Raw genomic sequence first — 26927 nt, forward strand, 5'->3', positions numbered from 1 at the left:
GACCAGAGAGTTACAGAGACATTATAGCTCCCATAACAGACCAGAGAGTTACAGAGACATTATAGCTCCCATAACAGACCAGAGTTACAGAGACATTATAGCTCCCATAACAGACCAGAGAGTTACAGAGACATTATAGCTCCCATAACAGACCAGAGTTACAGAGACATTATAGCTCCCATAACAGACCACAGAGTTACAGAGACATTATAGCTCCCATAACAGACCACAGAGTTACAGAGACATTATAGCTTATAGCTCCCATAACAGACCACAGAGTTACAGAGACATTATAGCTCCCATAACAGACCAGAGAGTTACAGAGACATTATAGCTCCCATAACAGACCAGAGAGTTACAGAGACATTATAGCTCCCATAACAGACCAGAGAGTTACAGAGACATTATAGCTCCCATAACAGACCACAGAGTTACAGAGACATTATAGCTCCCATAACAGACCAGAGAGTTACAGAGACATTATAGCTCCCATAACAGACCAGAGAGTTACAGAGACATTATAGCTCCCATAACAGACCACAGAGTTACAGAGACATTATAGCTCCCATAACAGACCAGAGTTACAGAGACATTATAGCTCCCATAACAGACCAGAGTTACAGAGACATTATAGCTCCCATAACAGACCAGAGTTACAGAGACATTATAGCTCCCATAACAGACCAGAGAGTTACAGAGACATTATAGCTCCCATAACAGACCAGAGAGTTACAGAGACATTATAGCTCCCATAACAGACCAGAGAGTTACAGAGACATTATAGCTCCCATAACAGACCAGAGTTACAGAGACATTATAGCTCCCATAACAGACCAGAGTTACAGAGACATTATAGCTTAACAGACCAGAGTTACAGAGACATTATAGCTCCCATAACAGACCAGAGAGTTACAGAGACATTATAGCTCCCATAACAGACCACAGAGTTACAGAGACATTATAGCTCCCATAACAGACCAGAGTTACAGAGACATTATAGCTCCCATACCAGACCAGAGTTACAGAGACATTATAGCTCCCATAACAGACCAGAGTTACAGAGACATTATAGCTCCCATAACAGACCAGAGTTACAGAGACATTATAGCTCCCATAACAGACCAGAGAGTTACAGAGACATTATAGCTCCCATAACAGACCAGAGTTACAGAGACATTATAGCTCCCATAACAGACCACAGAGTTACAGAGACATTATAGCTCCCATAACAGACCAGAGAGTTAGAGACATTATAGCTCCCATACCAGAGTTACAGAGACATTATAGCTCCCATAACAGACCAGAGAGTTACAGAGACATTATAGCTCACATAACAGACCACAGAGTTAGAGAGACATTATAGCTCCCATAACAGACCAGAGAGTTACAGAGACATTATAGCTCCCATAACAGACCACAGAGTTACAGAGACATTATAGCTCCCATAACAGACCAGAGAGTTACAGAGACATTATAGCTCCCATAACAGACCACAGAGTTACAGAGACATTATAGCTCCCATAACAGACCACAGAGTTACAGAGACATTATAGCTCCCATAACAGACCACAGAGTTACAGAGACATTATAGCTCCCATAACAGACCACAGAGTTAGAGAGACATTATAGCTCCCATAACAGACCAGAGAGTTACAGAGACATTACAGCTCCCATAACAGACCACAGAGTTACATAGACATTATGGCTCCCATAACAGACCACAGAGTTACAGAGACATTATAGCTCCCATAACAGACCACAGAGTTACAGAGACATTATAGCTCCCATAACAGACCACAGAGTTACAGAGACATTATAGCTCCCATAACAGACCACAGAGTTACAGAGACATTATAGCTCCCATAACAGACCACAGAGTTATAGAGACATTATAGCTCCCATAACAGACCACAGAGTTACAGAGACATTATAGCTCCCATAACAGACCACAGAGTTATAGAGACATTATAGCTCCCATAACAGACCACAGAGTTACAGAGACATTATAGCTCCCATAACAGACCACAGAGTTACAGAGACATTATAGCTCCCATAACAGACCACAGAGTTACAGAGACATTATAGCTCCCATAACAGACCACAGAGTTACAGAGACATTATAGCTCCCATAACAGACCACAGAGTTACAGAGACATTATAGCTCCCATAACAGACCACAGAGTTACAGAGACATTATAGCTCCCATAACAGACCAGAGTTACAGAGACATTATAGCTCCCATAACAGACCAGAGAGTTACAGAGACATTATAGCTCCCATAACAGACCACAGAGACATTATAGCTCCCATAACAGACCACAGAGTTACAGAGACATTATAGCTCCCATAACAGACCACAGAGTTACAGAGACATTATAGCTCCCATAACTGAGGACAGAGTTAGAGAGACATTATAGCTCCCATAACAGACCACAGAGTTAGAGACATTATAGCTCCTATAACAGACCACAGAGTTACAGAGACATTATAGCTCCCATAACAGACCACAGAGTTACAGAGACATTATAGCTCCCATAACAGACCACAGAGTTAGAGACATTATAGCTCCTATAACAGACCACAGAGTTACAGAGACATTATAGCTCCCATAACAGACCACAGAGTTACAGAGACATTATAGCTCCCATAACTGAGGACAGAGTTAGAGAGACATTATAGCTCCCATAACAGACCACAGAGTTAGAGACATTATAGCTCCTATAACAGACCACAGAGTTACAGAGACATTATAGCTCCCATAACAGACCACAGAGTTACAGAGACATTATAGCTCCCATAACTGAGGACAGAGTTAGAGAGACATTATAGCTCCCATAACAGACCAGAGTTACAGAGACATTATAGCTCCCATAACAGACCACAGAGTTAGAGACATTATAGCTCCCATAACAGACCACAGAGTTAGAGACATTATAGCTCCCATACCAGAGTTACAGAGACATTATAGCTCCCATAACAGACCAGAGAGTTACAGAGACATTATAGCTCACATAACAGACCACAGAGTTAGAGAGACATTATAGCTCCCATAACAGACCACAGAGTTACAGAGACATTATAGCTCCCATAACAGACCACAGAGTTACAGAGACATTATAGCTCCCATAACAGACCAGAGAGTTACAGAGACATTATAGCTCCCATAACAGACCACAGAGTTACAGAGACATTATAGCTCCCATAACAGACCACAGAGTTACAGAGACATTATAGCTCCCATAACAGACCACAGAGTTACAGAGACATTATAGCTCCCATAACAGACCACAGAGTTATAGAGACATTATAGCTCCCATAACAGACCACAGAGTTACAGAGACATTATAGCTCCCATAACAGACCACAGAGTTATAGAGACATTATAGCTCCCATAACAGACCACAGAGTTACAGAGACATTATAGCTCCCATAACAGACCACAGAGTTACAGAGACATTATAGCTCCCATAACAGACCACAGAGTTACAGAGACATTATAGCTCCCATAACAGACCACAGAGTTAGAGAGACATTATAGCTCCCATAACAGACCACAGAGTTACAGAGACATTATAGCTCCCATAACTGACTACAGAGTTACAGAGACATTATAGCTCCCATAACAGACCAGAGTTACAGAGACATTATAGCTCCCATAACAGACCAGAGTTACAGAGACATTATAGCTCCCATAACAGACCAGAGTTACAGAGACATTATAGCTCCCATAACAGACCAGAGTTACAGAGACATTATAGCTCCCATAACAGACCACAGAGTTACAGAGACATTATAGCTCCCATAACAGACCAGAGAGTTACAGAGACATTATAGCTCCCATAACAGACCACAGAGTTACAGAGACATTATAGCTCCCATAACAGACCACAGAGTTACAGAGACATTATAGCTCCCATAACAGACCACAGAGTTACAGAGACATTATAGCTCCCATAACAGACCACAGAGTTATAGAGACATTATAGCTCCCATAACAGACCACAGAGTTACAGAGACATTATAGCTCCCATAACAGACCACAGAGTTACAGAGACATTATAGCTCCCATAACAGACCACAGAGTTACAGAGACATTATAGCTCCCATAACAGACCACAGAGTTACAGAGACATTATAGCTCCCATAACAGACCACAGAGTTAGAGAGACATTATAGCTCCCATAACAGACCACAGAGTTACAGAGACATTATAGCTCCCATAACTGACTACAGAGTTACAGAGACATTATAGCTCCCATAACAGACCAGAGTTACAGAGACATTATAGCTCCCATAACAGACCAGAGTTACAGAGACATTATAGCTCCCATAACAGACCAGAGTTACAGAGACATTATAGCTCCCATAACAGACCAGAGTTACAGAGACATTATAGCTCCCATAACAGACCAGAGTTACAGAGACATTATAGCTCCCATAACAGACCAGAGTTACAGAGACATTATAGCTCCCATAACAGACCACAGAGTTACAGAGACATTATAGCTCCCATAACAGACCAGAGAGTTACAGAGACATTATAGCTCCCATAACTGAGGACAGAGTTACAGAGAGACATTATAGCTCCCATAACAGACCACAGAGTTACAGAGACATTATAGCTCCCATAACAGACCACAGAGTTACAGAGACATTATAGCTCCCATAACAGACCACAGAGTTACAGAGACATTATAGCTCCCATAACAGAGGACAGAGTTAGAGAGACATTATAGCTCCCATAACAGACCACAGAGTTAGAGACATTATAGCTCCTATAACAGACCACAGAGTTACAGAGACATTATAGCTCCCATAACAGACCACAGAGTTAGAGACATTATAGCTCCTATAACAGACCACAGAGTTACAGAGACATTATAGCTCCCATAACAGACCACAGAGTTAGAGACATTATAGCTCCTATAACAGACCACAGAGTTACAGAGACATTATAGCTCCCATAACAGACCACAGAGTTACAGAGACATTATAGCTCCCATAACTGAGGACAGAGTTAGAGAGACATTATAGCTCCCATAACAGACCACAGAGTTAGAGACATTATAGCTCCTATAACAGACCACAGAGTTACAGAGACATTATAGCTCCCATAACAGACCACAGAGTTACAGAGACATTATAGCTCCCATAACAGACCAGAGAGTTACAGAGACATTATAGCTCCCATAACTGAGGACAGAGTTAGAGAGACATTATAGCTCCCATAACAGACCAGAGAGTTACAGAGACATTATAGCTCCCATAACAGACCAGAGAGTTACAGAGACATTATAGCTCCCATAACAGACCACAGAGTTACAGAGACATTATAGCTCCCATAACAGACCAGAGAGTTACAGAGACATTATAGCTCCCATAACAGACCAGAGAGTTACAGACACATTATAGCTCCCATAACAGACCAGAGAGTTACAGAGACATTATAGCTCCCATAACAGACCAGAGAGTTACAGAGACATTATAGCTCCCATAACAGACCAGAGAGTTACAGAGACATTATAGCTCCCATAACAGACCACAGAGACATTATAGCTCCCATAACAGACCAGAGAGTTACAGAGACATTATAGCTCCCATAACAGACCAGAGTTACAGAGACATTATAGCTCCCATACCAGACCACAGAGTTACAGAGACATTATAGCTCCCATAACAGACCAGAGAGTTAGAGACATTATAGCTCCCATACCAGAGTTACAGAGACATTATAGCTCCCATAACAGACCAGAGAGTTACAGAGACATTATAGCTCACATAACAGACCACAGAGTTAGAGAGACATTATAGCTCCCATAACAGACCACAGAGTTACAGAGACATTATAGCTCCCATAACAGACCAGAGAGTTACAGAGACATTATAGCTCCCATAACAGACCACAGAGTTACAGAGACATTATAGCTCCCATAACAGACCAGAGAGTTACAGAGACATTATAGCTCCCATAACAGACCACAGAGTTACAGAGACATTATAGCTCCCATAACAGACCACAGAGTTACAGAGACATTATAGCTCCCATAACAGACCACAGAGTTACAGAGACATTATAGCTCACATAACAGACCACAGAGTTAGAGAGACATTATAGCTCCCATAACAGACCAGAGAGTTACAGAGACATTACAGCTCCCATAACAGACCACAGAGTTACATAGACATTATAGCTCCCATAACAGACCACAGAGTTACAGAGACATTATAGCTCCCATAACAGACCACAGAGTTACAGAGACATTATAGCTCCCATAACAGACCACAGAGTTACAGAGACATTATAGCTCCCATAACAGACCACAGAGTTACAGAGACATTATAGCTCCCATAACAGACCACAGAGTTATAGAGACATTATAGCTCCCATAACAGACCACAGAGTTACAGAGACATTATAGCTCCCATAACAGACCACAGAGTTATAGAGACATTATAGCTCCCATAACAGACCACAGAGTTACAGAGACATTATAGCTCCCATAACAGACCACAGAGTTACAGAGACATTATAGCTCCCATAACAGACCACAGAGTTACAGAGACATTATAGCTCCCATAACAGACCACAGAGTTACAGAGACATTATAGCTCCCATAACAGACCACAGAGTTAGAGAGACATTATAGCTCCCATAACAGACCACAGAGTTACAGAGACATTATAGCTCCCATAACAGACCAGAGTTACAGAGACATTATAGCTCCCATAACAGACCAGAGAGTTACAGAGACATTATAGCTCCCATAACAGACCACAGAGACATTATAGCTCCCATAACAGACCACAGAGTTACAGAGACATTATAGCTCCCATAACAGACCACAGAGTTACAGAGACATTATAGCTCCCATAACAGAGGACAGAGTTAGAGAGACATTATAGCTCCCATAACAGACCACAGAGTTAGAGACATTATAGCTCCTATAACAGACCACAGAGTTACAGAGACATTATAGCTCCCATAACAGACCACAGAGTTACAGAGACATTATAGCTCCCATAACAGACCACAGAGTTAGAGACATTATAGCTCCTATAACAGACCACAGAGTTACAGAGACATTATAGCTCCCATAACAGACCACAGAGTTACAGAGACATTATAGCTCCCATAACTGAGGACAGAGTTAGAGAGACATTATAGCTCCCATAACAGACCACAGAGTTAGAGACATTATAGCTCCTATAACAGACCACAGAGTTACAGAGACATTATAGCTCCCATAACAGACCACAGAGTTACAGAGACATTATAGCTCCCATAACTGAGGACAGAGTTAGAGAGACATTATAGCTCCCATAACAGACCAGAGTTACAGAGACATTATAGCTCCCATAACAGACCACAGAGTTAGAGACATTATAGCTCCCATAACAGACCACAGAGTTAGAGACATTATAGCTCCCATACCAGAGTTACAGAGACATTATAGCTCCCATAACAGACCACAGAGTTACAGAGACATTATAGCTCCATAACAGACCACAGAGTTAGAGAGACATTATAGCTCCCATAACAGACCACAGAGTTACAGAGACATTATAGCTCCCATAACAGACCACAGAGTTACAGAGACATTATAGCTCCCATAACAGACCAGAGAGTTACAGAGACATTATAGCTCCCATAACAGACCACAGAGTTACAGAGACATTATAGCTCCCATAACAGACCACAGAGTTACAGAGACATTATAGCTCCCATAACAGACCACAGAGTTACAGAGACATTATAGCTCCCATAACAGACCACAGAGTTATAGAGACATTATAGCTCCCATAACAGACCACAGAGTTACAGAGACATTATAGCTCCCATAACAGACCACAGAGTTATAGAGACATTATAGCTCCCATAACAGACCACAGAGTTACAGAGACATTATAGCTCCCATAACAGACCACAGAGTTACAGAGACATTATAGCTCCCATAACAGACCACAGAGTTACAGAGACATTATAGCTCCCATAACAGACCACAGAGTTAGAGAGACATTATAGCTCCCATAACAGACCACAGAGTTACAGAGACATTATAGCTCCCATAACAGACCACAGAGTTACAGAGACATTATAGCTCCCATAACAGACCAGAGTTACAGAGACATTATAGCTCCCATAACAGACCAGAGTTACAGAGACATTATAGCTCCCATAACAGACCAGAGTTACAGAGACATTATAGCTCCCATAACAGACCAGAGTTACAGAGACATTATAGCTCCCATAACAGACCACAGAGTTACAGAGACATTATAGCTCCCATAACAGACCAGAGAGTTACAGAGACATTATAGCTCCCATAACAGACCACAGAGTTACAGAGACATTATAGCTCCCATAACAGACCACAGAGTTACAGAGACATTATAGCTCCCATAACAGACCACAGAGTTACAGAGACATTATAGCTCCCATAACAGACCACAGAGTTATAGAGACATTATAGCTCCCATAACAGACCACAGAGTTACAGAGACATTATAGCTCCCATAACAGACCACAGAGTTACAGAGACATTATAGCTCCCATAACAGACCACAGAGTTACAGAGACATTATAGCTCCCATAACAGACCACAGAGTTACAGAGACATTATAGCTCCCATAACAGACCACAGAGTTAGAGAGACATTATAGCTCCCATAACAGACCACAGAGTTACAGAGACATTATAGCTCCCATAACTGACTACAGAGTTACAGAGACATTATAGCTCCCATAACAGACCAGAGTTACAGAGACATTATAGCTCCCATAACAGACCAGAGTTACAGAGACATTATAGCTCCCATAACAGACCAGAGTTACAGAGACATTATAGCTCCCATAACAGACCAGAGTTACAGAGACATTATAGCTCCCATAACAGACCAGAGTTACAGAGACATTATAGCTCCCATAACAGACCAGAGTTACAGAGACATTATAGCTCCCATAACAGACCACAGAGTTACAGAGACATTATAGCTCCCATAACAGACCAGAGAGTTACAGAGACATTATAGCTCCCATAACTGAGGACAGAGTTAGAGAGACATTATAGCTCCCATAACAGACCACAGAGTTACAGAGACATTATAGCTCCCATAACAGACCACAGAGTTACAGAGACATTATAGCTCCCATAACAGACCACAGAGTTACAGAGACATTATAGCTCCCATAACTGAGGACAGAGTTAGAGAGACATTATAGCTCCCATAACAGACCACAGAGTTAGAGACATTATAGCTCCTATAACAGACCACAGAGTTACAGAGACATTATAGCTCCCATAACAGACCACAGAGTTAGAGACATTATAGCTCCTATAACAGACCACAGAGTTACAGAGACATTATAGCTCCCATAACAGACCACAGAGTTAGAGACATTATAGCTCCTATAACAGACCACAGAGTTACAGAGACATTATAGCTCCCATAACAGACCACAGAGTTACAGAGACATTATAGCTCCCATAACTGAGGACAGAGTTAGAGAGACATTATAGCTCCCATAACAGACCACAGAGTTAGAGACATTATAGCTCCTATAACAGACCACAGAGTTACAGAGACATTATAGCTCCCATAACAGACCACAGAGTTACAGAGACATTATAGCTCCCATAACAGACCAGAGAGTTACAGAGACATTATAGCTCCCATAACTGAGGACAGAGTTAGAGAGACATTATAGCTCCCATAACAGACCACAGAGTTAGAGACATTATAGCTCACATAACAGACCACAGAGTTAGAGACATTATAGCTCCCATAACAGACCACAGAGTTACAGAGACATTATAGCTCCCATAACAGACCACAGAGTTACAGAGACATTATAGCTCCCATAACAGACCACAGAGTTATAGAGACATTATAGCTCCCATAACAGACCACAGAGTTACAGAGACATTATAGCTCCCATAACAGACCACAGAGTTATAGAGACATTATAGCTCCCATAACAGACCACAGAGTTACAGAGACATTATAGCTCCCATAACAGACCACAGAGTTACAGAGACATTATAGCTCCCATACCAGACCAGAGTTACAGAGACATTATAGCTCCCATAACAGACCAGAGTTACAGAGACATTATAGCTCCCATAACAGACCAGAGAGTTACAGAGACATTATAGCTCCCATAACAGACCAGAGAGTTACAGAGACATTATAGCTCCCATAACAGACCACAGAGTTACAGAGACATTATAGCTCCCATAACAGACCACAGAGTTACAGAGACATTATAGCTCCCATAACAGACCACAGAGTTACAGAGACATTATAGCTCCCATAACAGACCAGAGAGTTACAGAGACATTATAGCTCCCATAACAGACCACAGAGACATTATAGCTCCCATAACAGACCACAGAGTTACAGAGACATTATAGCTCCCATAACAGACCACAGAGTTACAGAGACATTATAGCTCCCATAACTGAGGACAGAGTTAGAGAGACATTATAGCTCCCATAACAGACCACAGAGTTAGAGACATTATAGCTCCTATAACAGACCACAGAGTTACAGAGACATTATAGCTCCCATAACAGACCACAGAGTTAGAGACATTATAGCTCCTATAACAGACCACAGAGTTACAGAGACATTATAGCTCCCATAACAGACCACAGAGTTAGAGACATTATAGCTCCTATAACAGACCACAGAGTTACAGAGACATTATAGCTCCCATAACAGACCACAGAGTTACAGAGACATTATAGCTCCCATAACTGAGGACAGAGTTAGAGAGACATTATAGCTCCCATAACAGACCACAGAGTTAGAGACATTATAGCTCCTATAACAGACCACAGAGTTACAGAGACATTATAGCTCCCATAACAGACCACAGAGTTACAGAGACATTATAGCTCCCATAACTGAGGACAGAGTTAGAGAGACATTATAGCTCCCATAACAGACCACAGAGTTAGAGACATTATAGCTCCTATAACAGACCACAGAGTTACAGAGACATTATAGCTCCCATAACTGACCACAGAGTTACAGAGACATTATAGCTCCCATAACAGACCACAGAGTTACAGAGACATTATAGCTCCCATAACAGACCACAGAGACATTATAGCTCCCATAACTGAGGACAGAGTTAGAGAGACATTATAGCTCCCATAACAGACCACAGAGACATTATAGCTCCCATAACAGACCACAGAGTTACAGAGACATTATAGCTCCCATAACAGACCACAGAGACATTATAGCTCCCATAACTGAGGACAGAGTTAGAGAGACATTATAGCTCCTATAACAGACCACAGAGACATTATAGCTCCCATAACTGAGGACAGAGTTAGAGAGACATTATAGCTCCCATAACAGACCACAGAGACATTATAGCTCCCATAACAGACCACAGAGTTACAGAGACATTATAGCTCCCATAACAGACCACAGAGTTACAGAGACATTATAGCTCCTATAACAGACCACAGAGACATTATAGCTCCCATAACTGAGGACAGAGTTAGAGAGACATTATAGCTCCCATAACAGACCACAGAGACATTATAGCTCCCATAACAGACCACAGAGTTACAGAGACATTATAGCTCCCATAACAGACCACAGAGTTACAGAGACATTATAGCTCCCATAACAGACCACAGATTTACAGAGACATTATAGCTCCCGTAACAGACCACAGAGTTACAGAGACATTATAGCTCCCATAACTGACCACAGAGTTACAGAGACATTATAGCTCCCATAACAGACCACAGATTTACAGAGACATTATAGCTCCCGTAACAGACCACAGAGTTACAGAGACATTATAGCTCCCATAACTGACCACAGAGTTACAGAGACATTATAGCTCCCATAACAGACCACAGATTTACAGAGACATTATAGCTCCCATAACAGACCACAGAGTTACAGAGACATTATAGCTCCCATAACTGAGGACAGAGTTAGAGAGACATTATAGCTCCCATAACAGACCACAGAGTTACAGAGACATTATAGCTCCCATAACAGACCACAGAGTTACAGAGACATTATAGCTCCCATAACAGACCACAGAGTTACAGAGACATTATAGCTCCCATAACAGACCACAGAGTTATAGAGACATTATAGCTCCCATAACAGACCACAGAGTTACAGAGACATTATAGCTCCCATAACAGACCACAGAGTTATAGAGACATTATAGCTCCCATAACAGACCACAGAGTTACAGAGACATTATAGCTCCCATAACAGACCACAGAGTTACAGAGACATTATAGCTCCCATAACTGAGGACAGAGTTAGAGAGACATTATAGCTCCCATAACAGACCACAGAGTTACAGAGACATTATAGCTCCCATAACAGACCACAGAGTTACAGAGACATTATAGCTCGCATAACAGAGGACAGAGTTAGAAAGACATTATAACTCCCATAACTGAGGACAGAGTTAGAGACATTATACAGTGCATTCCAAAAGTATTCCGACCCCCTAATACTGCAGAAATGTTTTGGTATCCACATCCCCAGATCTGTGCCTCGACACAATCCTTTCTCAGAGCTCTGGGGACAATTCCTTCGACCTCATGGCTTGGTTTTCGCTCTGACAACTGTGGGACCTTAAATAGACTGGTATGTGCCTTTCCAAACCATGTCCAATCAATTTCATTTACCACAGGTTCACTCTAATCAAGTGGTAGAAACATCTCAAGGATGATCAATGGAAACAGAATGTACCGGAGATCAATTTCAAGTCTCATAGCAAAGGGTCTGAATACTTTTATAATGAAGATATTTCTGCTTTTGTCATTAGGGGGTATTGTGTGTAGATTGATGAGGGAAACGGGCTGTAACGTAACAAAAGGTGGAAGAAGTCAAAAGGGGTCTGAATATTTTCAGAATGTTATAACCACCCTTCAGCTCCCCTCAACCCCTCCCATCTATCTCTGACCACCATCCAGTCCCACCCTTCAGCTCCCCTCAACCCCTCCCATCTATCTCTGACCACCATCCAGTCCCACCCTTCAGCTCCCCTCAACCCCTCCCATCTATCTCTGACCACCATCCAGTCCTTCAGCTCCCCTCAACCCCTCCCATCTATCTCTGAACACCATCCAGTCCCACCCTTCAGCTCCCCTCAACCCCTCCCATCTATCTCTGACCACCATCCAGTCCTTCAGCTCCCCTCAACCCCTCCCATCTATCTCTGACCACCATCCAGTCCTTCAGCTCCCCTCAACCCCTCCCATCTATCTCTGACCACCATCCAGTCCCCCCTTCAGCTCCCCTCAACCCCTCCCATCTATCTATCTCTGACCACCATCCAGTCCTTCAGCTCCCCTCAACCCCTCCCATCTATCTCTGAACACCATCCAGTCCTTCAGCTCCCCTCAACCCCTCCCATCTATCTCTGACCACCATCCAGTCCCCCCTTCAGCTCCCCTCAACCCCTCCCATCTATCTATCTCTGACCACCATCCAGTCCTTCAGCTCCCCTCAACCCCTCCCATCTATCTCTGAACACCATCCAGTCCTTCAGCTCCCCTCAACCCCTCCCATCTATCTCTGAACACCATCCAGTCCCACCCTTCAGCTCCCCTCAACCCCTCCCATCTATCTCTGAACACCATCCAGTCCTTCAGCTCCCCTCAACCCCTCCCATCTATCTCTGAACACCATCCAGTCCCACCCTTCAGCTCCCCTCAACCCCTCCCATCTATCTCTGAACACCATCCAGTCCTTCAGCTCCCCTCAACTCCCCTCCCATCTATCTCTGACCACCATCCAGTCCTTCAGCTCCCCTCAACCCCTCCCATCTATCTCTGACCACCATCCAGTCCTTCAGCTCCCCTCAACCCCTCCCATCTATCTCTGACCACCATCCAGTCCTTCAGCTCCCCTCAACCCCTCCCATCTATCTCTGACCACCATCCAGTCCTTCAGCTCCCCTCAACCCCTCCCATCTATCTCTGACCAACATCCAGTCCTTCAGCTCCCCTCAACCCCTCCCATCTATCTCTGACCACCATCCAGTCCTTCAGCTCCCCTCAACCCCTCCCATCTATCTCTGAACAACATCCAACATCCATTTCTATTTGTCATATTTTTTTCTCAACTGTGCTGTGATGTTTCACACAAGTTCTGAAACGTTCTATTCTCATAGTTTCTACAGATTTTAAAATGAAAGATAAAATATTTGTACAGTACTTGATGGAACTGCTAAGGCAACGCTTGGCCATACATTCAACTGTTGAATAAAATAAAGATGCAGCATAATAAAACGACATGGAATTACATTCTTCTGTTATGAGCGTTGCTACTATCTAGCTATACTGACTACTGATTAAAACCATTCACTGACATTCCCCACACAGGCTGTACAAATCATTTGCTTACCGCCCCAATAGATCCACAGACGATACAATCGCCATCACTCTGCCTTATCCCATCTGGACAAGAGGAATACCTATGTAAGAATGCTGTTTATTGACTATAGCTCGGCATTTAACACCATAGTGCCCTCCACTCCACTGGTGAAGGTAACAACACCTCCACTTCACTGAACGTCAACACTGGGGCCCCACAGGGGGACGAGACATCCTACAGGGAGGAGGTGAGGGCTCTGGGAGTGTGGTGCCAGGAAAATAACCTCAACACTGGGGCCCCACAGGGGGACGAGACATCCTACAGGGAGGAGGTGAGGGCTCTGGGAGTGTGGTGCCAGGAAAATAACCTCAACACTGGGGTCCCACAAGGGGACGAGACATCCTACAGGGAGGAGGTGAGGGCTCTGGGAGTGTGGTGCCAGGAAAATAACCTCAACACTGGGGCCCCACAGGGGGACGAGACATCCTACAGGGAGGAGGTGAGGGCTCTGGGAGTGTGGTGCCAGGAAAATAACCTCAACACTGGGGCCCCACAGGGGACGAGACATCCTACAGGGAGGAGGTGAGGGCTCTGGGAGTGTGGTGCCAGGAAAATAACCTCAACACTGGGGCCCCACAGGGGGACGAGACATCCTACAGGGAGGAGGTGAGGGCTCTGGGAGTGTGGTGCCAGGAAAATAACCTCAACACTGGGGCCCCACAAGGGGACGAGACATCCTACAGGGAGGAGGTGAGGGCTCTGGGAGTGTGGTGCCAGGAAAATAACCTCAACACTGGGGCCCCACAAGGGGACGAGACATCCTACAGGGAGGAGGTGAGGGCTCTGGGAGTGTGGTGCCAGGAAAATAACCTCAACACTGGGGCCCCACAAGGGGACAAGACATCCTACAGGGAGGAGGTGAGGGCTCTGGGAGTGTGGTGCCAGGAAAATAACCTTTCACTCAACGTCAACAAAACAAAGGAGATGATTGTGGAAACAGCAGGGAGCAACCCCCTATCCACATCTACAGGACCGCAGTGGAGAAGGTGGAAAGCTTCAAGTTCCTCAGTGTACACATCACTGACTAAATTAAATGTTCCACCCACCCAGTGTGGTGAAGGTGCAACAGCTTGGCACCTAAAACCCTCAGAAACTTTAATACATGCACAATTGAGAGCACTGCCTCTCCCACAACCGTAGGACTCTCCAGAGGGTAGTGAGGTCTGCACAACGCATCACCGGGGACAAACTACCTGCCCTCCAGGACACCTACACCATCCGATGTCACAGGAAGGACAAAAATATCAAGGACAACAACAACCCGAGCCACGGCCTGTTTATCCCGCTACCATCTGGGAGGCGAGGTCAGTACAGGTGCATCAAAGCAGGGACCAAGAGACTGAAAAACACCTATCTCAAGGCCATCAGACTGTTGAACAGCCATCACTAGCACAGAGGCTGCTGCCTACATAGACTCAAAATCATTGGCCACTTTAATAAATGGATCACTAGTCACTTTAATAATGTTTACATATCTTGCATTACTCATCTACACAGTATCTTAGTCTATGGCGCTCTGACATTACTCATCCATATATTTCTATATTCCAATCCTTTACTTAGATTTGTGTGTATATGTTGTGAAATTGTTAGATATTTGGGAGGGAATGAGTCCCATCTGGTCCGTCAAGTCTACACCAATACAAGGGACTCGTGTAAAAGTCAGGATGGAAATAAACTTTTCATAAACCCTTAAAACATTGGAAAGAACTTGAAAAACAACTATTCTTTTGCGTGGGTTGTATTAACAACATCAATGATTACACACACATATAATAATATGACACAATGAGTTCTGGTTCCTCCAGAAATGTCCTGTACCTCGGGCCTAAAAGAGTCCAGCCCGGTAAAGGAGTTCAGGGAACTCCAGAAATGTCCTGTACCTCGGGCCTAAAAGAGTCCAGCCCGGTAAAGGAGTTCAGGGAACTCCAGAAATGTCCTGTACCTCGGGCCTAAAAGAGTCCAGCCCGGTAAAGGAGTTCATGGAACTCCAGAAATGTCCTGTACCTCGGGCCTAAAAGAGTCCAGCCCGGTAACGGAGTTCAGTGAACTCCAGTGACCTTTGTCACGCAATGTTTGTCCGTTCATTCAAGTGTAGCGTAAACCCAGTATTAATCATACAATCAATATAACAAATTATTTTACCACACAACCATGAAGCGTATCAACTCTTAATAAGTCCTCAACTACAACTAACTACATAAATCATCACAGTATACATCAAAACAAATGAAATACCACATACAAAAAGGTTGTAGCCAGTCAAACAAGGCCACGAAGAACAACGGAGAGTTGTAGTCCAACGGACGCAAAGAGTGGATACTATCCTGGGTAAACTTGTTATTAGGCTACAAACACACTTTTAAATGCAACAAAATAAACGGAAGAGAGAAGCTTCAGCACTGGGGGTTGAACACATCCTGATTCACGTCTCCATCACAACCCCACTTTTGCGCAGCTGATGCTGGAAATTTAATTGGGAATTAAAGGGGAAGCGCCCTATTGGAAGGAGAAGCATTATTTAATTGGGAATTAAAGGGAAAGCTCCCTATTGGAAGGAGAAGCATTATTTAATTGGGAATTAAAGGGAACCTATTGGAAGGAGAAGCATTATTTAATTGGGCATTAAAGGGGAAGCTCCCTATTGGAAGGAGAAGCACTATTTAATTGGGAATTAAAGGGGAAGCGCCCTATTGGAAGGAGAAGCATTATTAAATTGGGAATTAAAGGGGAAGCTCCCTATTGGAAGGAGAAGCATTATTTAATTGGGAATTAAAGGGGAAGCGCCCTATTGGAAGGAGAAGCATTATTTAATTGGGCATTAAAGGGGAAGCTCCCTATTGGAAGGAGAAGCGCTATTTAATTGGGAATTAAAGGGGAAGCGCCCTATTGGAAGGAGAAGCATTATTTAATTGGGAATTAAAGGGGAAGCGCCCTATTGGAAGGAGAAGCACTCTTAAATTGGGAATTAAAGGGGAAGCGCCCTATTGGAAGGAGAAGCACTATTTAATTGGGAATTAAAGGGGAAGCGCCCTATTGGAAGGAGAAGCACTCTTAAATTGGGAATTAAAGGGGAAGCGCCCTATTGGAAGGAGAAGCATTATTTAATTGGGAATTAAAGGGGAAGCGCCCTATTGGAAGGAGAAGCATTATTTAATTGGGAATTAAAGGGAAAGCTCCCTATTGGAAGGAGAAGCATTATTTAATTGGGAATTAAAGGGGAAGCGCCCTATTGGAAGGAGAAGCATTATTTAATTGGGCATTAAAGGGAAGCTCCCTATTGGAAGGAGAAGCACTATTTAATTGGGAATTAAAGGGGAAGCGCCCTATTGGAGCCCTATTGGAAGGAGAAGCATTATTAAATTGGGAATTAAAGGGAAGCTCCCTATTGGAAGGAGAAGCATTATTTAATTGGGAATTAAAGGGGAAGCGCCCTATTGGAAGGAGAAGCATTATTTAATTGGGCATTAAAGGGGAAGCTCCCTATTGGAAGGAGAAGCGCTATTTAATTGGGAATTAAAGGGGAAGCGCCCTATTGGAAGGAGAAGCATTATTTAATTGGGAATTAAAGGGGAAGCGCCCTATTGGAAGGAGAAGCACTCTTAAATTGGGAATTAAAGGGGAAGCGCCCTATTGGAAGGAGAAGCACTATTTAATTGGGAATTAAAGGTGAAGCGCCCTATTGGAAGGAGAAGCACTCTTAAATTGGGAATTAAAGGGGAAGCGCCCTATTGGAAGGAGAAGCACTATTTAATTGGGAATTAAAGGTGAAGCGCCCTATTGGAAGGAGAAGCACTATTTAATTGGGCATTAAAGGGGAAGCGCCCAGAGAGATCAAACAAACATGAACAATCTTATGTTTATAATTTGTCAGTAGCTGTGACTGTTAAAAATCCAGACAGACACCTCTGCTGTCAGCCCTCTACCACCCTAACCCAGAGATATTTATCAGTTCAGACAGACACCTCTGCTGTCAGCCCTCTACCACCCTAACCCAGAGATATTTATCAGTTCAGACAGACACCTCTGCTGTCAGCCCTCTACCACCCTAACCCAGAGATATTTATCAGTTCAGACAGACACCTCTGCTGTCAGCCCTCTACCACCCTAACCCAGAGATATTTATCAGTTCAGACAGACACCTCTGCTGTCAGCCCTCTACCACCCTAACCCAGAGATATTTATCAGTTCAGACAGACACCTCTGCTGTCAGCCCTCTACCACCCTAACCCAGAGATATTTATCAGTTCATACAGACACCTCTGCTGTCAGCCCTCTACCACCCTAACCCAGAGATATTTATCAGTTCAGACAGACACCTCTGCTGTCAGCCCTCTACCACCCTAACCCAGAGATTTATCAGTTACCTCTGCTGTCAGCCCTCTTAACCCAGAGATATTTATCAGTTCAGACAGACACCTCTGCTGTCAGCCCTCTACCACCCTAACCCAGAGATATTTATCAGTTCAGACAGACACCCTGCTGTCTAACCCAGAGCTCAGACAGACACCCTGCTGTCAGCCCTCACCCTAACCCAGAGATATTTTCATCAGACAGACACCTCTGCTGTCAGCCCTCTACCACCCTAACCCAGAGATATTTATCAGTTCAGACAGACACCTCTGCTGTCAGCCCTCTACCACCCTAACCCAGAGATATTTATCAGTTCAGACACCTCTGCTGTCAGCCCTCTACCACCCTAACCCAGAGATATTTATCAGTTCAGACAGACACCTCTGCTGTCAGCCCTCTACCACCCTAACCCAGAGATATTTATCAGTTCGCAGGAGAGCAAAAACAGTGTTTCCAACGGCGCAGTTTATTCATAAAAACAGAACAATCAATAAATGGTACAAAAACCTGCCGCACACCAGCATAACGTGCACAAGCACATACAAACATAATCCCGGACAAGGACATGGGGGAACAGAGGGTTAAATAAACAACATGTAATGTAGTGGAATTGAAACCAGGTGTGTGGAAAGACAAGACAAAAAACAAATGGAAAATGGATCGGCGATGGCTAGAAGACCAGTGACGTCGATCGCCGAACGTCGCCCGAACAAGGAGAGGGACCGACTTCTGAGGAAGTCGTGACAATAACCCCAGATCAACCTGAAGCCTTGTAGTCGCAGTAGATGGCAAACAGACGGTAGAAGTTCAGAATGACCACCAGGAAGTTCTTGATGGCGAAGAAGATGAGCATCTGGTGTATGACCTGGAAGTAGAGGATGAGGGTGAGGCGGACCACCAGGAAGGGTCCGTCCTGAACGAAGAGGCTCTCCACCATGCTCCAGATATCTGTCCTTAGTCTGGCCAGCAGAGACACACCCTGGTCCCCCTCTGAATATTCATCAGGTCTGGAGGTAGACACTGGGGATAGAAGAGACATTGGTCAGCTGGTCATGTGGGATAAGTTAGTGACATTGAAATCCAGAATCTGTGTCTAAATATCGCCACATACATAAATACTGACTGAATAAAATAAATATAAATATATTTGCAGTTGGGTCCCAAGAAATTCTGGTGGAAAATATTTCCATTACCATAATTCCCTGTATAACATTACAAGCAGAAATTTGTATTCTGTAGCACAAACTCAAAAAGTTCTGGAGAATAAGAGCATCTCCTCCCAGCTGCCCACTGCACTGAGGCTAGGAAACACTGTAAAGTCCATGGAGAATAAGAACACCTCCTCCCAGCTGCCCACTGCACTGAAGATAGGAAACACTGTCACCACCGATAAATCCACCATAATTGAGAATTTCAATATGCATTTCTCTACGGCTGGCCATGCTTTCCACCTGGCTACTCCTACCCCGGTCAACAGCACTGCACCCCCAACAGCAACTCGCCCAAGCCTTCCCCATTTCTCCTTCTCCCAAATCCAGTCAGCTGATGTTCTGAAAGAGCTGCAAAATCTGGACCCCTACAAATCAGCCGGGCTAGACAATCTGGACCCCCTCATTCTAAAATTATCTGCCGAAATTGTTGCAACCCCTATTACTAGCCTGTTCAACCTCTCTTTCGTATCGTGTGAGATTCCCAAAGATTGGAAAACTTCCGTGGTCATCCTCCTCTTCAAAAGGGGGAGACACTCTAGACACAAACTGCTACTGACCTATATCTATTCTACCCTGCCTTTCTAAGGTCTTTGAAAGCCAAGTTAACAAACAGATTACTGACCATTTCGAATCTCACTGTACCTTCTCCGCTATGCAATCTGGTTTCAGAGCTGGTCATGGGTGCACCTCAGCCACACTCAAGGTACTAAAAGATATCAGAACCGCCATCGATAAGAGACATTACTGTGCAGCCGTATTCATCAATCTGGCCAAGGCTTTCGACTCATTTACAAAATAGCCTCCAATACTCTACTCAGCAAATTGGATGCAGTCTATCACAGTGCCATCCGTTTTGTCACCAAAGCCTCATATACTACCCACCACTGCGACCTGTATGCTCTCGTTGGCTGGCCCTCACTACATACTCGTCGCCAAACCCACTGGCTCCAGGTCATCTACAAGTCTCTGCTAGCTAAAGCACCACCTTATCTGAGCTCACTGGTCACCATAGCAGCACCCACCCATAGCACGTGCTCCAGCAGGTATATCTCCCTGGTCACCCCCAAAGCCAATTCTTCCTTTGGCCGCCTCTCCTTCCAGTTCTCTGCTGCCAATGACTGGAACGAACTGCAAAATCTGAAGCTGGAGACTCTTACCTCCCTCACTGACTTTAAGCGCCAGCTGTCAGAGCAGCTCACAGTTCCCTGCACATGTACGTAGCTTATCTGTAAATAGCCCTTCCAATCTACCTCATCCCCATACTGTATTTATTTATTTATCTTTCTCCTTTACACCCCATTATCTCTACTTGCACATTCATCTTCTGCACATCCTACCATTCCAGTGTTTAATTTCTATATTGTAATTACTTCGCCACCATGGCCTATTTATTGCCTTACCTCCCTAATCTTACCTCATTTGCACATGCTGTATATAGATTTTTGTACTGTATTATTGACTGTATGTTTGTTTATTCCATGTGTAACTCTGTGTTGTTGTTTGTGTCAAACTGCTTTGCTTTATCTTGGCCAGGTTGCAGTTGCAAATGAGAACTTGTTCTCAACTAGCCTACCTGGTTAAATAAAGGTGAAATAAAAATGTTTTAAAAAATAACATCATGGTTACCGTAATCACCTGTATAACAGAGCAATAACATTATGGTTACCGTAATCACCTGTATAACAGAGCAATAACATTATGGTTACCATAATTCACCATGAACATGGTGAAGCCCCAAAATTGCCCTCGCTAGAAGCATGTGTTTCAGACATAAATAAGGAAGTGGATGGCTGCAAACTTTCTACTATTAAACTCGGACAAAACAGAGATGCTTGTTCTAGGTCCCAAGAAACAAAGAGATCTTCTGTTGAATCTGACAATTAATCTTACTGGTTGTACAGTCGTCTCAAATAAAACTGTGAAGGACCTCGGCGTTACTCTGGACCCTGATCTCTCTTTTGAAGAACATATCAAGACCATTTTAAGGACAGCTTTTTTCCATCTACGTAACATTGCAAAAATCAGAAACTTTCTGTCCAAAAATTATGCAGAAAAATTCATCCATGCTTTTGTCACTTCCAGGTTAGACTACTGCAATGCTCTACTTTCCAGCTACCCGGATAAAGCACTAAATAAACTTCAGTTAGTGCTAAATACGGCTGCTAGAATCCTGACTAGAACCAAAAAATTTGATCATATTACTCCAGTGCTAGCGTCTCTACACTGGCTTCCTGTTAAGGCAAGGGCTGATTTCTAGGTTTTACTGCTAACCTACAAAGCATTACATGGGCTTGCTCCTACCTATCTCTCTGATTTGGTCCTGCCGTACATACCTACACGTACGCTACGGTCACAAGACGCAGGCCTCCTAATTGTCCCTAGAATTTCTAAGCAAACAGCTGGAGGCAGGGCTTTCTCCTATAGAGCTCCATTTTTATGGAATGGTCTGCCTACCCATGTAAGAGACGCAAACTCGGTCTCAACCTTTAAGTCTTTATTGAAGACTCATCTCTTCAGTGGGTCATATGATTGAGTGTAGTCTGGCCCAGGAGTGGGAAGGTGAACGGAAAGGCTCTGGAACAACGAACCGCCCTTGCTGTCATCTGCCTGGCCGAATCCCCTCTTTCCACCAGGATTCTCTGCCTCTAACCCTATTACAGGGGCTGAGTCACTGGCTTACTGGGGCTCTTTCATACCGTCCCTGGAAGGGGTGCGTCACCTGAGTGGGTTGATTCACTGATGTGGTCATCCTGTCTGGGTTGGCGCCCCCCCCTTGGGTTGTGCCGTGGCGGAGATCTTTGTGGGCTATACTCGGCCTTGTCTCAGGATGGTAAGTTGGTGGTTGAAGATATCCCTCTAGTGGTGTGGGGGCTGTGCTTTGGCAAAGTGGGTGGGGTTATATCCTTCCTGTTTTGCCCTGTCCTGGGGTGTCATCGGATGGGGCCACAGTGTCTCCTGACCACTCCTGTCTCAACCTCCAGTATTTATGCTGCAGTAGTTTATGTGTCGGGGGTCAGTTTGTTATATCTGGAGTACTTCTCCTGTCTTATCCGGTGTCCTGTGTGAATTTAAGTATGCTCTCTCTAATTCTCTCTTTCTCTCTTTCTTTCTCTCTCTTGGAGGACCTGAGCCCGAGGACCATGCCTCAGGACTACCTGACATGATGACTCCTTGCTGTCCCCAGTCCACCTGGCCGTGCTGCTGCTCCAGTTTCAACTGTTCTGCCTGTGATTATTATTATTTGACCATGCTGGTCATTTATGAACATTTGAACATCTTGGCCATGTTCTGTTATAATCTCCACCCGGCACAGCCAGTAGAGGACTGGCCACCCCACATAGCCTGGTTCCTCTCTATGTTTCTTCCTAGGTTTTGGCCTTTCTAGGGAGTTTTTCCTAGCCACCGTGCTTCTACACCTGCATTGCTTGCTATTTGGGGTTTTAGGCTGGGTTTCTGTACAGCACTTTGAGATATCAGCTGATGTACGAGGGGCTATATAAATAAATTTGATTTGATTTGATTTTGATAATTCCCTGTAGAACAGAGCAATAACATTATGGTTACCGTAATTCCCTGTATAACAGAGCAATACCATTAAGGTTACTGTAATTCCCTGTATATCAGAGCAATAACATGATGGTTACTGTAATTCCCTGTATAAGAGAGCAATAACATTATGGTTACCGTAATTCCCTGTATAACAGAGCAATAACATTATGGTTACCGTAATTCCCTGTATAACAGAGCAATAACATTATGGTTACCGTAATTCCCTGTATAACAGAGCAATAACATTATGGTTACCGTAATTCCCTGTATAACACAGCAATAATATTATGGTTACCGTAATTCCCTGTATAACACAGCAATAACATTATGGTTACTGTAATTCCCTGTATAACAGAGCAATAACATTATGGTTACCGTAATTCCCTGTATAACACAGCAATAACATTATGGTTACCATAATTCCCTGTATAACAGAGCAATAACATTATGGTTACCGTAATTCCCTGTATAACACAGCAATAACATTATGGTTACCGTAATTCCCTGTATAACACAGCAATAACATTATGGTTACTGTAATTCCCTGTATAACACAGCAATAACATTATGGTTACCGTAATTCCCTGTATAACACAGCAATAACATTATGGTTACCGTAATTCCCTGTATAACAGAGCAATAACATTATGGTTACCGTAATTCCCTGTATAACAGAGCAATAACATTATGGTTACCGTAATTCCCTGTATAACACAGAAATAACATTATGGTTACCGTAATTCCCTGTATAACAGAGCAATAACATTATGGTTACCGTAATTCCCTGTATTTCACAGAAATAACATTATGGTTACCGTAATTCCCTGTATAACAGAGCAATAACATTATGGTTACCGTAATTCTCTGTATAACACAGCAATAACATTATGGTTACCGTAATCACCTGTATAACAGAGCAATAACATTATGGTTACCGTAATTCTCTGTATAACACAGCAATACCATTATGGTTACCATAATTCCCTGTATAACAGTACAATAACATGATGGTTACCGTAACCATAAGAAGAGCCAGGATAGAAACACACAGTACCTGACAGGTGGAGAGGAAACTGGAACATACTCCACGTCCAGACTCCGAGGATGACGTACACCATGCTGGGACTGCTGTCCCTGTGGGAGACATGGTTTAACATTGGTAAGGGAAGCTGCAGAAACATTCACATGTATGTTTATCTGCACTGGTACTATAGCCTGGGTCCAGTCTGTTTCTGTTCATTATGGAATTGTCATGGTACTATAGCCTGGGTCCAGTCTGTTTCTGTTCATGGTACTATAGCCTGGGTCCAGTCTGTTTCTGTTCATTATGGAATTGTCATGGTACTGTAGCCTGGGTCCAGTCTGTTTCTGTTCATTATGGAATTGTCATGGTACTGTAGCCTGGGTCCAGTCTGTTTCTGTTCTGTTTCTGTTCTGTTTCTGTTTATGGAATTGTCATGGTACTGTAGCCTGGGTCCAGTCTGTTTCTGTTCATTATGGAATTGTCATGGTACTGTAGCCTGGGTAGTCCTGGGTCATGGTCTAGCCTTCCAGTCTGGTCATGGTACTGTAGCCTGGGTCCAGTCTGTTTCTGTTCATAATGGAATTGTCATGGTACTGTAGCCTGGGTCCAGTCTGTTTCTGTTCATTATGGAATTGTCATGGTACTGTTTCCTGGGAGTCTGTTTCTGTCATGGTACTGTAGCCTGGGTCCAGTCTGTTTCTGGAATTGTCATGGTACTATAGCCTGGGTCCAGTCTGTTTCTGTTCATTATGGAATTGTCATGGTACTGTAGCCTGGGTCCAGTCTGTTTCTGTTCATTATGGAATTGTCATGGTACTGTAGCCTGGGTCCAGTCTGTTTCTGTTCATTATGGAATTGTCATGGTACTATAGCCTGGGTCCAGTCTGTTTCTGTTCATTATGGAATTGTCATGGTACTGTAGCCTGGGTCCAGTCTGTTTCTGTTCATTATGGAATTGTCATGGTACTGTAGCCTGGGTCCAGTCTGTTTCTGTTCATTATGGAATTGTCATGGTACTGTTTCCTGGGTCCAGTCTGTTTCTGTTCCTATGGAATTGTCATGGTACTATAGCCTGGGTCCAGTCTGTTTTTCTGGGTCATGGTACTGTAGCCTGGGTCCAGTCTGTTTCTGTTCATTATGGAATTGTCATGGTACTGTAGCCTGGGTCAGTCTGTTTCTGTCATTATGGAATTGTTTCTGTTTCCTGGGTCCAGTCTGTTTCTTATGGAATTGTCATGGTACTGTCCAGTCTGCCTGGGTCCAGTCTGTTTCTGTTCATTATGGAATTGTCATGGTACTGTAGCCTGGGTCCAGTCTGTTTCTGTTCATTATGGAATTGTCATGGTACTGTAGCCTGGGTCCAGTCTGTTTCTGTTCATTATGGAATTGTCATGGTACTGTAGCCTGGGTCCAGTCTGTTTCTGTTCATTATGGAATTGTCATGGTACTGTAGCCTGGGTCCAGTCTGTTTCTGTTCCTATTGGAATTGTCATGGTACTGTAGCCTGGGTCCAGTCTGTTTCTGTTCATTATGGAATTGTCATGGTACTATAGCCTGGGTCCAGTCTGTTTCTGTTCATTATGGAATTGTCATGGTACTGTAGCCTGGGTCCAGTCTGTTTCTGATCATTATGGAATTGTCATGGTACTGTAGCCTGGGTCCAGTCTGTTTCTGTTCATTATGGAATTGTCATGGTACTGTTTCCTGGGTCCAGTCTGTTTCTGTTCCTAATGGAATTGTCATGGTACTATAGCCTGGGTCCAGTCTGTTTCTGGTCATGGTACTGTAGCCTGGGTCCAGTCTGTTTCTGTTCATTATGGAATTGTCATGGTACTGTAGCCTGGGTCCCGTCTGTTTCTGTTCGTTATGGAATTGTCATGGTACTGTAGCCTGGGTCCAGTCTGTTTCTGTTCATTATGGAATTGTCATGGTACTGTAGCCTGGGTCCAGTCTGTTTCTGTTCATTATGGAATTGTCATGGTACTGTAGCCTGGGTCCAGTCTGTTTCTGTTCATTATGGAATTGTCATGGTACTGTAGCCTGGGTCCAGTCTGTTTCTGTTCATTATGGAATTGTCATGGTACTGTAGCCTGGGTCCAGTCTGTTTCTGTTCCTATTGGAATTGTCATGGTACTGTAGCCTGGGTCCAGTCTGTTTCTGTTCATTATGGAATTGTCATGGTACTATAGCCTGGGTCCAGTCTGTTTCTGTTCATGGTACTATAGCCTGGGTCCAGTCTGTTTCTGTTCATTATGGAATTGTCATGGTACTGTAGCCTGGGTCCAGTCTGTTTCTGTTCATTATGGAATTGTCATGGTACTTTAGCCTGGGTCCAGTCTGTTTCTGTTCATTATGGAA

The 26927-nt window shown here is 43.7% G+C and overlaps 2 protein-coding genes across 2 annotated transcripts in view; both read right to left on the reverse strand.

The window, feature by feature from the left end:
* LOC124023650 (rho-related BTB domain-containing protein 1-like) overlaps nucleotides 1-16903 on the reverse strand; it is a 61736-nt gene extending 44833 nt beyond the window's left edge. Inside the window, exon 1 of the mRNA XM_046338006.1 lies at nucleotides 16678-16903. The gene's annotated coding sequence lies outside the window, so the exon portion shown is untranslated. The remainder of the gene's footprint in view (nucleotides 1-16677) is intronic.
* A 2549-nt stretch (nucleotides 16904-19452) lies between these two features.
* On the reverse strand, nucleotides 19453-24702 carry LOC124023648 (transmembrane protein 26-like). Its single transcript, XM_046338003.1, has 2 exons — nucleotides 24600-24702; nucleotides 19453-19805 (listed from the first exon to the last, which is right to left on the reverse strand). Exons 1-2 carry the CDS (start codon nucleotides 24700-24702, stop codon nucleotides 19543-19545), a joined length of 366 nt encoding a protein of 121 aa, XP_046193959.1. The 3' UTR covers nucleotides 19453-19542.
* Nucleotides 24703-26927: the final 2225 nt, after the last annotated feature.

This window comes from Oncorhynchus gorbuscha, unplaced genomic scaffold (assembly GCF_021184085.1).
Source record: "Oncorhynchus gorbuscha isolate QuinsamMale2020 ecotype Even-year unplaced genomic scaffold, OgorEven_v1.0 Un_scaffold_1667, whole genome shotgun sequence".
Lineage (NCBI taxonomy): Eukaryota > Metazoa > Chordata > Actinopteri > Salmoniformes > Salmonidae > Oncorhynchus > Oncorhynchus gorbuscha.